General features: G+C 31.6%; 2 protein-coding genes across 5 annotated transcripts; one reads left to right on the top strand and one right to left on the bottom strand.

Moving 5' to 3' along the window:
• Positions 1-640: 640 nt before the first annotated feature.
• Positions 641-2,149, top strand: LOC131848451 (UV excision repair protein RAD23 homolog A). The gene has a single exon (XM_059198318.1). It carries the CDS (start codon positions 777-779, stop codon positions 1,755-1,757), a length of 981 nt encoding a protein of 326 aa, XP_059054301.1. The 5' UTR covers positions 641-776; the 3' UTR covers positions 1,758-2,149.
• A 3,891-nt stretch (positions 2,150-6,040) lies between these two features.
• Positions 6,041-13,261, bottom strand: LOC131848435 (cyclic AMP response element-binding protein B). Of its 4 annotated transcripts, none has more exons than XM_059198290.1 (7): positions 13,050-13,261; positions 12,571-12,735; positions 12,229-12,378; positions 11,811-11,973; positions 11,284-11,355; positions 7,756-7,878; positions 6,041-7,647 (listed from the first exon to the last, which is right to left on the bottom strand). In XM_059198290.1, exons 2-7 carry the CDS (start codon positions 12,718-12,720, stop codon positions 7,457-7,459), a joined length of 849 nt encoding a protein of 282 aa, XP_059054273.1. In that variant the 5' UTR covers positions 12,721-12,735; positions 13,050-13,261; the 3' UTR covers positions 6,041-7,456. The 4 variants fall into 4 exon arrangements, with proteins under 4 accessions (XP_059054273.1, XP_059054272.1, XP_059054274.1 ...); XM_059198289.1 differs by having other exon boundaries at positions 6,041-7,659; positions 13,050-13,258; XM_059198291.1 differs by lacking the exon at positions 11,284-11,355 and having other exon boundaries at positions 6,041-7,659; positions 13,050-13,253.
• Between the last annotated feature and the right edge of the window lie 3,343 nt (positions 13,262-16,604).

Below are 16,604 nucleotides of genomic sequence, written 5' to 3'. Positions count from 1 at the left end.
GTTTGTTTTCTGAGATGCTAAGACTATGGAACAGATTATTCTGCGACCCTAGTATCTCCTGCCCAAAGGCCTACGATTCCGTCTAGTTTTGTGCCACGTCATCTTACTATATTAATCCTTTCACGCTATGGTACCGATGGATAATCCCCCGCTCCGTCCGGACTATCCGTCCCGCCACCGATAGCGGTACGGAATTGACAAATTGTTAAAAATTAACGAATACATTTTTCAAAATTTTTTATTAGTACATTTACATAAAATCTTCAAATTTTGAATTTGCAGTCGTATATACGAAATCTTCGTATAAGGGTTAGTAAAGTTCGATGTTTAGGCTATATTAGAGTAATATAGTATAAATAACCGTGATGGTACTATTTATTGTCGTTCAAATTATACTGGTGTTTATAAAACTACCAATATACGAGGTTTTTAGTCTTTGAACGATGCAAAAAGTTTAAGGTTGGCAACCCAACTTATCGAAAAGTATTTCTTTAAATATGATATTACTGACTAATATTGGATCCATAAATAATTTCCCAATTTGTATGATGAAGATGTTATATAAAATATATATCCAAGTGTAATTTTTGTTTATTCAGCACATTTCTGTCAATTTGCACAATCACTAATCATGAATTTAAAACTGGTCACACTGTAGCTGGTTTTTTTAGAGGTTATGTTTACTGCATAATTTTGTCGAGTCAGATTTTTGAAATCTATTTAAGTACATAAAAGTTACTGATTCACTATAACAACAATAACGCAGTACAACAAAAATGTTTGTGACTTTGAAAACATTACAACAACAAAGTTTTCAAATCGAGATCGACCCAGAGGAAACTGTCAAAGCCTTGAAGCTAAAAATCGAGGTTGAGAAGGGTAAAGATTATGCGGCTGATTATCAAAGACTTATTTACGCTGGAAAGATTTTACTCGATGACAATAAGATAAGTACTTATAATATAGATGAAAAGAAATTTATAGTTATCATGGTAACTAAACCCAAACCAGCAGACGCTCCGGCTTCTTCGACCTCTGCCCCAGAGTCTGGCGAAAGCGCTTCAACTGAAAGTGGTGATGTTAAAGAGAAAACTCCTGCTGAAGAAACACCGAAACCCCCAACTGCTACAGAACCAGACCGCGCTGTTGAACCTGCAACTGTTGGTAATGAACCAGACTTTGAAGCCACAGTTCAAAGCATAATGGATATGGGTTATAATCGACAACAAGTAGAACAAGCTCTTCGTGCTTCATTCAATAATCGAGAAAGGGCAGTAGAATATTTAATAACAGGTATACCAGATGAGTTGCTTCAAGAACAAGATGCCGAAGAAGGTTCAGATGAGGACCCATTAGCATTCCTCCGTGATCAACCACAGTTTCAACAGATGCGTGCAGTTATACAACAGAATCCTAACTTGCTAAATGCAGTTTTACAACAAATTGGGCAAACCAATCCTGCATTATTGCAAGCAATTAGTCAACACCAGCAAGCATTTGTGAGAATGCTAAATGAGCCTGCCAGTACGCCAGCATCTGGAGCAGCTGCTGCTACAGAGGAGAGTGCAGCAGTGGACTCTGCACAAGCACAACAACCACACAATGTCATTCAAGTCTCCCCCCAAGATAAAGAAGCCATTGAAAGGTTAAAAGCTTTGGGATTTCCAGAACATATGGTAATTCAGGCTTACTTTGCTTGTGAAAAAAATGAAAATCTGGCAGCAAATTTCTTGCTATCACAAAATTTTGATGATTAAAATCTTTTTCATTTATAGTAATAAACTTGTTGAAGTGGAGAGACAAAATTATAAATTAAAAATACATAATAAAAAAATGTATTTCATGTTTTACTTATGTCAAATAGCCTAATAGTTGACAGTTTATATGTTCATGTGTATATTGTACACTACATTTCACAATTTGTCATGTCTAATAAATTTCTTATTGTTCCAATGCTTTATTAATTTCATTGTATAATTCAGGGTATGATCAGTAAAATTGAATTGAAATCTTGTATACAACTGGTGAATTACAATGGTGCTGATTTAAATATTACAATTAATTTACATAAATTTGTTTGACACATAATATTTATTCAGGATTATCAGAAAACAATAGAGAGGACTGATTATTTACTACAGCAAAAATTTAAAAAAAATATAAAGATTTAATAGCTCTATAACTATAAATAACTAACTCCATCTATGCTTCAAGTTTGTCATACTATAAAAAAAACTATTTTTTTTTCAAGGTACTACCTTTTTCTTATGTCTACCTACATTATAAGTATTTATATATAATAGATCCAAAAGTATTCTTGTTAAGTTAAAACTTTGAGATCAGTTTATCTTTTTATTATTTTTTCATAAATATTTCATGGACTTATAAATAAATAAAACAACACCAATATTATACAACGTCAGAAGTATGGGCTCTGAAAGCGAAAGTTACTTTCAATATAAAAATTGATGTTAACAATTGGAATAGTAAACTTTTAAATAAAAATTATGATTTTTAATAATGATAACTACATTCACAGAATGTAAACGAGTATATAGTATAACATTCTTTTAATTTCTGAATTGCAGTGGACTATATATTATATTATGGATTAATTAAAAAAAATATTTATATAAATAAATAGAAACTGGTTTTTATTATCAAACAATTAGACATTCCTACAAAAATTGTTTTAATGTACGACTATGAATGAGGTCTCCGCGCTAGTAATTGATCAAGTTATCAACGTTATATTTTTCCAAATAAAATACTAATTAAAAATTTATCATTCCTACCTTTTTACTCGTGCAAAGCCTAGTTTAATGATTACTTGAGCCCGGAATCAAACACTTCTTTAATTTTATTTACAGCACCAGCTAGCGCCTATAATTGTGTAAGTTAAAATAGATCGTAATCGCAATCATTTCAGTTACATTAAAGAAAAAAAAATATATATATATATTTATTATGGATCCCTTTCTTTTCTCTTTAAGGGCATTTCCCGTAATAACGGGAAATGCATGTAAGCCATTTTATATTTCAAGTCAATAAACTTGAAATGTACAATGTCAACCACCGAAGTTAAACAGTCAACCATTACAACCACAGCTTTTCTATTTTTCTTCTTTGGAAGACAGTGACAAGACAATTTTCGGAGAACATAACAATATAGAAGCAACATCTATTTCCTGCTCTCCAGGTAACAAGTTTACATTTTGAAATTCATCTATAACGGTTAAACGGAAGACTTGCTATTAGATGCTCGGGGCAGTTGATGCTGTTGTTTCAATACTAGTGAGCTATACTACTCCGACAATAGTCCATAGTGATTGACGTAGTGTAGGTAGTCTTCCTTCCAATCCGACGTGCCCGTAACGACGTCACTACCGTATGTAACGCGAGTGAGTGTTGCAAAACTGTGACACTTCTAGTGATAGTCAAAATTTAAAACAATATAGTGCAGGTGTGGAAAGGCGACGTCGCTGTGGCCTATATATACTATTATAGTACCAATTTAATCTGTACCATACATTATATAGACTATAATGAAGTATAAGATAACATTGACAAATTTACCTTGTGAATCACCAGCACAGCATCACCACCTCATTTATTCTATTCCGGGTGCATATACGGTATTGTCAGAACGCATTATTCAGTATCATTTTATTCACTACATTTTGATTAAAATTTGTTCATGTTCAGTCACCGACCATACCGAGCTCATGCTCATATTACCATTTTACTATTAATTACCATATACCCTACCAATAAATTTAATTTTATAATTTATAACCTTTTAATTATTATTACATTAAAATAAATGTGAAGTGTGTTTGTGTAATCTTAGCGAAACGGCGGCATACCACACAAATTATCTTTATGAAAAAAAATATTGACAGTGATTATGGACATGGGTTACTATTCTTCAGGACTAAAATATCACAGGCCACAGTAGCTATTACCTAATAATTTCTCTGTACCTGTTAGAACGAGGTTTGCAATCGATGTCTAGACTGGCTGGTATGGCAGATGAAATATGTTTGAATATTTGAAAAGAGAGTGTGTTTTGTCATCTTGTCTGTCGTCGTATTGATGTATCTATAACTTATCTGTATATTGTATTAAATGTGTTTTATATTATTTTATTTTGATTAGAAATATATTTTGTTTATCTTATTCTACGTTATTTACTTGAACACCACTATAGTTACTCTGTTAACGTGAGAAGTTCAGAAGTAACTTCACTAACAGTACCTACCAGAGTAGAAGCTGTCAGTTTTTCCATTTCGTTCTTGATTCTTAGGAGTCTCCACTCTATTCTTGGGAGTGTTTTTATGAAAGTTATATATGGTACGATACAACTTATTTGAATGGGCGTATACAGGATCTGGTTCTGCGGGATGGGGCAGGTCATCATTTTGTAGTACCTATACACCTTCTTTATACTATAAACATACCTGCAGACGACCTACATGAAATAAAAAGTATATGTAGTGTGTAGGGGAAAAACACGTAAGAAACTCTTTTAGATAGATAGATAGTAAAAAAGATAAGTATAGGTTTAAATTAAAATTATATATTTCATTCGACTTTTAAAAGTAACTTCACGATGATCTTCAGCGATTTATGAAGTCTTCCGTGAAGGAATCGCCCGTAGGTACAAGCTTTTTATACAGTTTTTCACATCAGGAATTGTTGTTTTTTATAAAAATCTAATTATGCAATTTTGGTTTTCATCAAAATCGACCACGACTCCTTTGAGCATTTTTCGTTTGCGTTTAGGATTTAACCTGTCGTGCCCACTTGAAAAATCACCTCTAAATACTCCGTCGTTTTTGTCCACGATTGTGGACCATGGCCACTGTAAAGTATTCGAAACGTCGGGAAAATGCAGTTATTGCTTGCTGCCTGATTGCTTTTAGCAATAAGGCCGCCTTATTGTAACGATACACGTGTACTTTTGTTATATTGTTTGTGCTAATTATCCGTAATGTAAATCAGTTTCATTTAAAATGCAATATGGGTTATTAAATTTTCCTATATTTTATTTAGGTTTTAATCCAAATTTCAATGTTTTATGTTAGTGCATATATAGTTCAAAATATTTTATGCATTTACTGTGCTATTCTATGCCGTAGGTATTTATCTTAATATAATATTATAAACGCGTAAGTTTGCGAGTATGTATGTGTTACTCTTTTAGCAAAAACTACGAAACGGATTTTGATGAAATTTTACTGTAATATAGCTTATGTATTAGAATAACTTATAGCCTATTCTTTTTATAGAAATTGATGTATTGAACTTTAACGCAGGTGAAACCGCGGTCACTGCTGATATATAATAATAGAATGAACCGTTGGCATTATTTCAAATTAACTGTAAACGGTTCAAGTAAACGAACGCTCGGCTTGATTCGGAGAACTTCGTCCGTCGTCGGAGCGGTTGGGACGCTTGCTTATTAAGCGTTTTATTTTCAAAGTTAACGCATAATATTGTAAATTAAACGTATTCCAAGAGGGGCAGCTGCCTTCCTCTGCCTAATACATGGGCGTACCCAGGGCGGGAGAGTACGCCCATGTATGTATCTGAATTTATACACATGCGGAGCATTCCAGAGGTAAATAATGAAAGATGTGTAATGACCAGTATTGAGGTTGATTTGAGTGGTGCATGAAAATCAACAAGGTTTTTCATGCATTAATTTATCGTAAATCGACAGATCAGCTGGGCGGATAAATGTGAAATTTTATAGTGTTTTAATTTGTAAGTGTCAAATTAAATAGAAGTTCTTAATAACATATTATTTGATAGGGTTAAGCATTACGTTAAAATTTGCTAACATATATATAACATGCCACCCAATATACAGTTTGAAGCAAAACGGTACAAATTCTCAATAATCAAGTATCAAGACTTATTTTGTTGTCATCGTTAAATTCAAAGTAAGGGATGAATTTTAACTTGGTTCCCGCATACAGAGTTGGTTATCGTACGTTCAAATAATAAGAAAACTACAATAATACATCAAACAGTTAATATTATTAATATTTATAAATAGCATTAAGTTAACATAAAAAGCTATCTTGGTATAAACTTTATTCATTCTAAAAGGCACTTTGCACAATGTCTATATTTAATCTTAAATCACTTGCCATGATTGATGTTGATTTATTGAAGATAATCTGCTACAATGGTATTCACGCCATCTAATGGTAATGGAGTACACATAGGTACTAAAGTTTGTGTTATAAATAATCTGGTCAAGTCAATCATGGCAAATTATAATTCATAAAATCTTAATTTTACTCTGGTAGTCATCTAAATTACCCTTTCACAAAAAATATAGTCATTTTTTTTGTAATTTATAATGAAAGAATGGGACTGTCGTTCGTAATAACCTACTTACACCAGCAATGATTCTTAATTCATAATGATACTTTGAAATGCAGTGAAAATTAATTATCATTGAAATGTACAACATCAACCATTCCTTGTCATTCACAAGATTATAATAACTATTAAACTATATACAAAGAAATTTCATTTTTATTATAATACATACATTCTTTACAATTTCTATATCTCTATACACAATGTACATAATATTTTAATTTCTTATTTCTCACATTTGAGAAGAAATAATGATAGATAAAAACTGTACATTGCAATATGGCTATTGCACAAAATAACTAAATATTATAACTTTGGCTTACCCACAAACACCTGATAGGTGTTAAAATTCATTAACAACCATGTTAAATTTATAGAGGACAAATTCACCGATATCTTGAATCACAGACTAAAGTGACAATAAAAAAGATACCATGGCGACCATAGTTTGTTAAAACACAATTGACAAGAACGGACAGACAGGCAAGTAAAAAAATTTCATAAATCAATTGTCGTATAAAATGAGCATATTCACAATTAAACTAAAAAGAATAATTTTATTACTATAAATTTTTTGACCCAAAAATGGCACTTGAATGCTTGATAAGACTTTAACTTTATATAGTATTACAGAAAATATAGTATTTGGAATGGTCAACAATATTTATAGATATAATTAGGTATTCAGGATAAGTATTTAACATTTTAATCATTATTCATTTCATATTATTATTACCTAGTTCGTTTATTTTTACTGTATCTAAAATCAAACTGATATTAAAAACAATAACAGAAAATTATAAAACAGATATTAACAATTCAACATATCAAAATAATCTAACAATACTTTATAAAAATTCACTTGATATTAAATGGTAATCCAAGAACATTATTTGACATAATTGAATTCATTCCAATCAAGTCTTACAATGTGACTCATTGCATCAAGAGGGGAGCAAACGCATATCCATTTCGACAGCAATATGTAAGCACAGTGATCATGTGTGCCTCAAAGTTTTCACCGGCAGGGCAACGGCACACCCGGTTAGCCGGCTGGGTCTCATTCTGTTTTCTGCTGGCAATATAGTTCTTTTAGAGATTTAAGTTCCTCTATCAGTGCTTTGTTTTGATTTTCAAGCACTGCGACTCTATTTTCAAGACATTTAATGTATTCTTTTTTCTTGCGACGACATTCCCGCGCAGCTTCCCGATTCTTTAGTAGTCGTAGTTCACGTTTACGAGTTTGGTCTTCTAGCATTGGACCTAAAATAATAGTACGATTTGTTCGTGTCTTTGATAAAACATGGTATAAATATAAATATATAAAATTTTATTTGCATTTGATTAAAATATACTAACCCGGCACATAGAACTGGCCATCCTGATTAGTCGCATATTGTACAATGGCACCGCCGCCAGCGGCTCCTGAAACAGCCAGTGTATGCAAACCACTGTCTGTTTGAAGTGCTCCAGCTGGTATCACTAAAAATTTTTTTTTTATAAATATTCACATAATACTTTTTATGTTGTACATATTAATTAAAAATAAGTTAAAACTGATAGAATCCAAAACAATACTATTGTTATATAAAGATTGTGCTCTCTTGTTAAAAAAAAAGATCTAATAAATACATAAGAAAATTACATTAAGCAATACCTATCGCAAATGACAATTCCAGAAAGTCAATATTGCCGTTAGTAAATGTAATGGTTACAGCAATGATTTATTCATTTTGAAAATATCATGAATATTATAAACACTATACCTACCTGAAACATAGTCAATTATAAAAATTATTTATCAAATGTATTACGCGTAACAAAAAGAACTCTACATCATACATTAAGTCAGTTCATTTAGCTTATCATGGTGAATTTACACAATTATTCCTAGGATGTTTTCCAGTAGGTAGATATGATAATATATTTTGTTTTTTGTTTGTTCAACAAATTGTGCCACCAGGAGTATAGAATAATCATTAATAGTAATGAGACCTTTATCCTATAGTTGCTATAATAGTTAGTTATTAACCCTCTCCCAAATTTGAGATAAAGGTTCGAATGCTAACAAAGTACCATGTAGGTTGACTTCCACTCGATTTCCCTAGAAATTACTAGTGAATTTGCCAGAGTAGACTCAGTCCCATGTATGTACACATATAGTGCAGGAGCAAGAAAAATAAAAAAGACAATAAATAATCCTTGTAAAAATGTGTCTTTCTGTTGTTGGCATTACTTATTCCATACATACACTATGTAATAATGTAATGCCTGGAACTGGAACCAATTCTAAAAATCCAATTGCAATAATAAAAAGTTCCACAACACAATTGGAGGTGATACCCGAACTTAGATTGTACTCCAATAGGTGACCCTATTGAAGCACAGTCTCAGTTCGGGTATCTAGGGGAGCGTAGGGTAGTGGTATTTTTCTACAAATGCTATAACTTCTCCTTTTCTACCCCAGATTGAGTAGTGGTTTAATGAAAACCTAGAAGATTTATTTAAGTTTGAAACAATTTTGCAAAAATAGTCTTACTTAGTAATCCAGTTTTTTATAAAATGGCAAAGTATACACTATGAGCAATTTATAATGACTATTTAAAACCCAATAAAAGATGTTTATATATATACATTGTAAGTTGTAAGAGCTTCTCTTGGATATCAGTGAAAAATTTTCGCTCTGAGTAATTTGGTGTAATATTTGTGCAGAGTCGTGTACGGAATATTCATAAATTTAGCTACAGGTTTAATTTTTTACACTGCAGATATTTCAAATAAATTGTACTTCCGTATGCAGACCAATATTGGTCTTCCTTTTCCTATTCCGTGACATTTTTCCTACAAAAAAATCTTTTAATCTGTCACTGTATCCCAACTTAAAACAATCCACTGATAGATATCCGATTTAAGAAATCGCAATATTTATTTTATTTGCTAAATAAATAAATAAGACTAATAAAATCCCTGTACATTAACTATAGACCATAACAAACAATTAAATCTTGCAAAATCTTTGCACACAGAAAGGCAACACGTTTTGCAAAAACATGTAAAAAGATATTTATTATCTTACTTGTTGACTAGTAAGCATGCGACGCAAACCCTATCTCTCAAATTAAGATCGACTAGTTAGAACGCAGAAGAAATGTAAGAACGACAACGATGCGAAAACGCAAGTGTTTGTGCATATTAGATGCAAAGCTACAATGATTTATCCACTGTGACCCGTGATCCACTGTACCCCACGCTCCCTACTCCCCACGAGAAGAGACATTTCACTTACTATAACAATATTGATTTAATATAACGAATGTTTTACAGATATTTATATTTAAAGCATAATATGATATTTATGTCAACAAATCCTTAGGCATAGAATTACATAAGTCTCTTTAATTAGATAATTAAAGACCTAATGTAATACTATGCCTATGGATTTGTTGACATCAAAACGCAGTGTTTTGTGTAGACTAAAGATTTTTAATTACGTATATGAAAATGTTATGAGATTAGAACCGTTTTTTAATTTATTGTAAGGTTGTAATAATTTGATTCAATTTATAGGTACTTCTAAAATTGAAGTTTATACCTAATTTTTTTTAAAGTGGTATTCGTATTTAAGTATATTTTTATTTAATATAAAATAAAATATTATAACACAACCTCTAATATATTATATCTAATTTTAGTTAATATGTAGTTTGATAGAATTGTCTGTAATTAGATAAGAATATTTGTACTACTAATATTCTAATAGTGTTTTTAATTATGGTGTTTTATTTGAAAACTCTATTCCGAATTTAATTTAAACTAAAACAAACCGTACTTAGTAAATAATAATTTATAACTAGACCAGTCCAACCAATAAATGCCTAAGAGCATGTATGACGAGGGCAGTTTCAATGAAAAATAAATACAGTAGGTACATCATATTTGTTATGCTAAAATAAATACAAGGAATTATATATTTTTTTAAATTGAAATCTTAATTAAATAATACCTTAAAAAGTTTTACATAAACAACCGCACGAATCAGGTTAGCATGACGTCACCCACACGCTTGCGCCCGATTACGTCATTAGGTAGAATGTCAGTTAGCTACAGTGGTAGGATGACGACATCGTTTTTGTGTAAATAGGTAGACTAAACATGAAGCATTTCAATTGCTACAAAGAGTTTAAGACTACGTAGGTATGAAGACCAAGCTATTAAACTATAATTAATATAGTCACGGTTTCGTTGTGAGCAGAATAAAAAGTTTAAGATTGATATACAAATTATTAGTATACATATGTATAACCGAGAATTTGATGTATGTGGCACATTAGAATAATTATCATTCCAAGGAACACAGTTTTATAGAACATCAAAAATGTACCTACCTTACAACTGACAGACTTATAAACATATTTAAATGATGTAATTTAAACATTAAGTTTACGTGTAATTGTTAAGAAATTAATTGCAAGTTATGATTAATGTTAGGTCCTTAAAATGAATCACCTAATGGTATGGGCCCATTCAAATTTAATCCAATAATGGAAAATGATTAAGATGTGAAAGTTGGCAAAGATGTTTGGATGTTTATTACATAATCCCTTACAAAAAGCTAAATGGACTTGAATGAAATAGTTATACAGATGGACCATATCCTAGATTAACACATAGACTGTTCTGAATTCACGCAGACAAAACCGCATGATGCGCTAGTTTATTGTTTCAAAATAGATCACAGAAAAATGTGTCTGAAAATATAATGACATAACTCCAAATTTATTGGTGATTATGAAGTATGTAAAACACAGAGCTGGTGGATCGTAACAGGTTAGTGACACATGTTGCACACAGAAACAAGTAGTGTCAGCGGCAGCACATTAAACTGACCTGGAGCAAATGACAAAGGAGACGACAGCGACACTTCATTTTCACATCCTGGTTTAGATCCCATGCGATTTTCTGTAATGTTATCAGGGTCTTATACTCTTCAGTACCTTTTATCTGATATTCATCCCCCTTATGAAATTTTTACTTTTTACACTGATATGTCAATAAACAAATAAACCTACTGCATTCAGAACTGCTGAAGAATTTTATTTGTAAGTATACCACTTAAATAAAATAACTATAATTATTTACTTTGAAACCTATAATTATATTTTAAGTGATAACACTAAACTTAATCAATTGTCAAAAAGCACAATCTTTATATTTTTGTACAAACACCATCAGTATTGCCAGCTTGTTTTTAAACCTAATCAAGCAAAAAATTAAAAAAACCAATAAGTTTTTTAACATTATTAAGTAAAGTATATTAAGGTAACTAGATATAAAGTTAGATATATAGCCATTACTCATTCCAGTTTGTAATCCATACAATTACTGACTGTTAAAATTATACAATGACTACTAACCAGCAATTTCTGCTCCTCCAAGGTCATTAAGTATCTTTCTGTAGGATGGACGTCTACTCAACATTTCTCGATACTTTCTTTTGGGGCTTTCATCATCACTACAACTGTCATCACTGCAGGATTGACCTTGTGCACCCAATACTGCATTAGGTTCTGGCTTTATCTGAAATTAATATGTGAGATTTTAATAAATCTTATTTAATTAACTTTTCATATTAAAATTCAAAGCTTTTATTATTTGATTACAAACAATTATTTAATTAATTTATATTTATCAAATATTATTAACTTCAATGAAAACTGTGTCACAAATAGTATACCAACAGCAATTTTAGTATTGTAAACAATTGTCAAGAAATACTTATAAAAACATTTAAATTTTAATGTAATAAAAAGACTGGTTAGGTTAGGAACTTACCTGCAAAGTTTGCAAAGTCCCCTGGGTAGTATGTATTACAGAGCTTGGTTTACCTACTAGTATAACATTTCCTTTTGGTAATTGAACAGATTGTATATTGGATGCTGTTTGTATTACGGACTGTTGATTGGGCTGTATCACACTCTGAACCTGAAAAATATAAACAATATTTATATTATACATCAACATTTAACCTACAATAAGATTTTAATAAGCAAAACAAATTTAGCCTGATTTACACAGATGTCTTGTTCTAATGTGATTTTAATGGTAAATATGAATAACAAACTATGCTGGTAAACACATAATATTATTATCGCGTTATCATATCAAAACAAGTACCTGTGCTGACGGCGCCTGTGTGGGTAATGTGAGCTGCACAATGCTGGTGACAACAGCGTGAGGAGGGCCGCCTGCGGAAGGCCCAGTGGATAATGCGTCAGGGGCGCCTGCTCCACCGGAGGTGCCGTTCTCCTCCACCATTCCGTCCATGCCCACTAAGGTCACCTAAAATATTCAAGGTCAACCTTCTGTGTACATCACGCTCTTCGCCACTTACGGTAGAAACAATCTTTCATATTTATCACGAAGCTCTGATGACCATATTGGAGAGATAAATCCCTAAAACTAAATCATCGCGTCATAGTCAAGATATTTTCATTATTGCGTCTAAATTATACGCAACATATTTTTCATTAGCTCGAGGACTTGTATACGTTGTTGAAATTGTTCTAAAATTATATAGAACAGTCATATTTTGTAAACCCAAATTTAAGTGACCGTGACAGGTCGCAAGTTTTGTCTTCATTACAAGCACTCACCAGTTACGTATTCCTCGTCACCGTCTATGCTGCGTCCGGAGTGGGCGAACGGGATGGTACGTAGTAGCCACGTCAACTGCGAGAAGACTCGTCACTGGCGGAGACCTATGATCTTGTATGCGTCATAACAATATGGCCGAAATTTGTCAGACGCATGCGCGGTTATGCTTTCCGTCGGTTTTTCTCACTATGTATCTATGTATATAGATACCTATGTATTATAGGTAGGTATGTAAGAAATTTCTACTAAACAACAAAGTCAACAGGAAGACAAGACAATGTCATTCTGTCAGTATAATTTTAAGCTCTCTGTGGGGTGACCAGATTGAGAAAAATTTTGCTTTTACAGATATAATTGAATGATTTTGAAAATGTGTATTATGATTAAAACATTTTTACATAACTTTTCAAACAACTACTCTACGTTTCCATAATGTACTCTGTAGTTTACAAACGACTGTAGACTAAATTGTAAAGAGCTAAACTACTCAAACAAGTTCCCGTGGAGGTGGATTCTTTTAAAATATCTTAGGACAATTCACACAATTCTGCTTAGCTTGGTACTACATAGTGTAAGAAAGAAGAAATTAATTTGTTTTTTAGAAGGATGTCACAAGCGCTGTTTAAATATAACAGTTGTTCTGTAAAAACGTAAAATTCTTTTATTCCAATTTTCCTCGTAAAACCTTTCAGGTTATGGGCTATCACATCAAATAATAAGTAAAAATAAATAATACTGAAATAAAAATAGAGTAGAACAACAGTAAAAATATTTAAAATGGCAGTCGCAACGGCTGAAGAAATTCACCGAATTTGTCTTTTGGACGAGGTCACTTCCTTTCAGCTATGGAAATTTGAAATAAAAATTCTTCTCGAAGCAAAAGTCTATTAGTCAATATATTGATAATGCAGAGGAATATACTACAAACAGGTACAGACTATGACAAAACATATTATTCTGCAAAGTGTATTAAAAAAGCATAAAACTCAATTGTTCCAATGGATAACTGCATACGAAATGTTTAAGGTACTATGTGATGTTTTTGAAGGCACAGAAGAACGAAAAAAAATGAATTTGCTTTAAGATTTTTACAACTATAAATTAGAAAATGACATGTCCAAGGATGAAAATTTTACAAAGCTTGAAAATTTAATACATAGACTGACACAATTAAAAATGACATTTGATGATGCAATAATAGAATCTAAAATACTAAACATTCTTTCAAATATAGACAATTACCAATCTTTCGTAACAGTTTGGGAAAGTACTCCTAAAGAAGAAAGAACGCTAAAGAACTTAAAAATAAGACTAGTAAAAGAAAAATGAGAATATACAATCAGTGGCCTTGGTTGCTGGAAGTAAAGGTAGAATGCATAAAAATACAGATAACGGTCAGGCATCTAGCTCGTATTCTACTAATGTGTGTTATAAATGTAATAATATTCTGTAAAATTTGTAAGAAAACAAATCATAAAGAAAAAGATTGTTTTTTTGGGAAAAATAAAAAAGAAAATAATGTAGCGCTCTTAGCAGCAAGTAACAATGTTATAAGTGAGAGACCATATTTTGTTCTTGAGACTGGTTGTACCGTACATATGGTCAACCACATAACTTTACTCTCAAATATTAAATCCAAATCTATTGATATTGGTATAGCTTAAAAAGATGCGACTATGGAATCACAATATTTAGGTGATTTTATAGTAACAGAATGTAATGTAACGAACGTTTTGTGTGTGCAAGACCTTTCGCGTAATTTATTATCCCATCAAAAACATAAATGTGAAATGATAGCCGAGTTTAATATTATGATATATACCTTGATTGTTGACTTCTACGACAAAAGAGATGAGATCTAAATGGGTGCCAAGTTCAATGGTCAGTCCTGAAATGTATTTATAACAATATAAAATATCATTTCTTCTTATAACTTAGGATAATATACTGTAGCCTAAGGTCTAACTTGGCCAGTTCTCATATACCAATTATTACTTTCTATTGCTAGTTACTACTAATATTAAAATAGGAACCGACAAGTAACATGTTTAGAACTTGCGAAGGCTACAGTATATTTCGTATATGAATTATTTATTTCAATTTTTTCCTTTATATTCACCTAATTACCTATCTGCATGCCAAATTTTGAACTTCCTAGGTCATCTGGAAGTGGGTTATAATTTTGATCTATAGTTGATCAGTGATAAAAATGACGATTTTTGGACATTAATATCTAAATAACCGTTTGAGATATGTTTATGAAATTTGGAACACATATTTATCTCGTAAGTCTCAATATATGAACCAAATTTGACAGGTTTGTGTGAAAGAGTTTTTGAGTTATGAGGGGGTCAAAAGTGGCTCCAAATGGTTCGTGTAAATATACACACGGTGCTGCTTGCCAGTTTACTTGAAACTCGGCTTTGACACGCTACCGCGTGTCTAGATCTGTTCCAGAGTTTGTTAAAAACGGTGGTACCTGGTAAAAAAGAAGATTCAGGATATATTGTAATAAAACTGGCTAAATCAATAAAATTTGAAAAACAGGCATACTTGTCTAATGTAGAAAATGATAACTCAGCTGAAAATTGGCATATAAAATTAGGACATCCAGGTGAGAAAATTTTACCTGATGTAGTAAATGGCGTAAAAATAGAAAATTAAAAAGGTATGATGACGAGTTGTGAAGTATGTATAAGAGCCAAACAACCATTCAATTCAATCAAAACTGTAAGAACTAGAGCAAGTTGGAAACTTGAAATAATACACACAGATGTTTGTGGTCCTTTACAAACGGAAACGTGGAATGGTTATAGATATTTTTAACTGTTTTAGATGAATATAGCCACTACACAAAAGTGTATCTCTTAAAATTTAAGGACGAAGTTACAACATTTTTAAAGAATTTTATTGTAGAAGCAGAACAAGAATCAATTTTAAAAGTTGTTACAATTCGTTGTGATAATGGTGGTGAATATACTTCACACAATTTTAAAAGTTATTGCATTGAAAAGGGAATAAAATTAGACTACTCTGTACCATACTGCCCACAATTGAAAGGAAAAGCCGAACGTATAAACAGAACTACATATACTCGAAAAGATTCGTTTTTGCTATACATGTCTGAAATGAAAAAAGAAATTTGGGGTGAAGCTCTTTATTGCAGTGTATATCTACTGAATCAACTACCAAGTGAATAAATAACAAAACACCATTTTAACTATGGTATAGGGAAGGTTACCAAATCTTTCGAATGTTAGAGAATTTGGATGTGATGCGTTTGCAAAGATACCTAGTAAGAAAGCTACCTAGTAAGAAATTGTATGCTAGAGCAGTAAAATATAGAATGATAGGATATACAAATAATGGATACAGCCTTTCGGATGATATAAAAAGAAAAGTTATTGTAGCCCGAGATATTACATTTGTAAAAGAAACATTAAAAATTATGATAGTGAAAAAAGGACAAGAAAGCTACCAGAAAAATACAAAGACTATGTTTTGCTAACCTACGAAGAAGTATTAAATAAAATGTAATAGAAGTATAAAAATGC

The sequence above is a fragment of the Achroia grisella genome, unplaced genomic scaffold (assembly GCF_030625045.1).
Source record: "Achroia grisella isolate CSIRO2021 unplaced genomic scaffold, CSIRO_AGI_Agris_v1 utg558, whole genome shotgun sequence".
In the NCBI taxonomy this organism is placed as follows: Eukaryota; Metazoa; Arthropoda; class Insecta; order Lepidoptera; family Pyralidae; genus Achroia; species Achroia grisella.
This window is presented reverse-complemented; position numbering and strand designations above follow the sequence as displayed.

Coding starts and splice junctions, on each gene's coding strand:
- LOC131848451 (XM_059198318.1), top strand. CDS start 777: ATGTTTGTGACTTTGAAAACATTACAACAACAAAGTTTTCAAATCGAG.
- LOC131848435 (XM_059198289.1), bottom strand. CDS start 12,720: ATGGACGGAATGGTGGAGGAGAACGGCACCTCCGGTGGAGCAGGCGCC. Junction 11,356..11,810: donor TGGAGGAGCAGAAATTGCTG/GTTAGTAGTCAT, acceptor ATAACATTACAG/AAAATCGCATGGGATCTAAA. Junction 7,660..7,755: donor TGGCCAGTTCTATGTGCCGG/GTTAGTATATTT, acceptor CTATTATTTTAG/GTCCAATGCTAGAAGACCAA.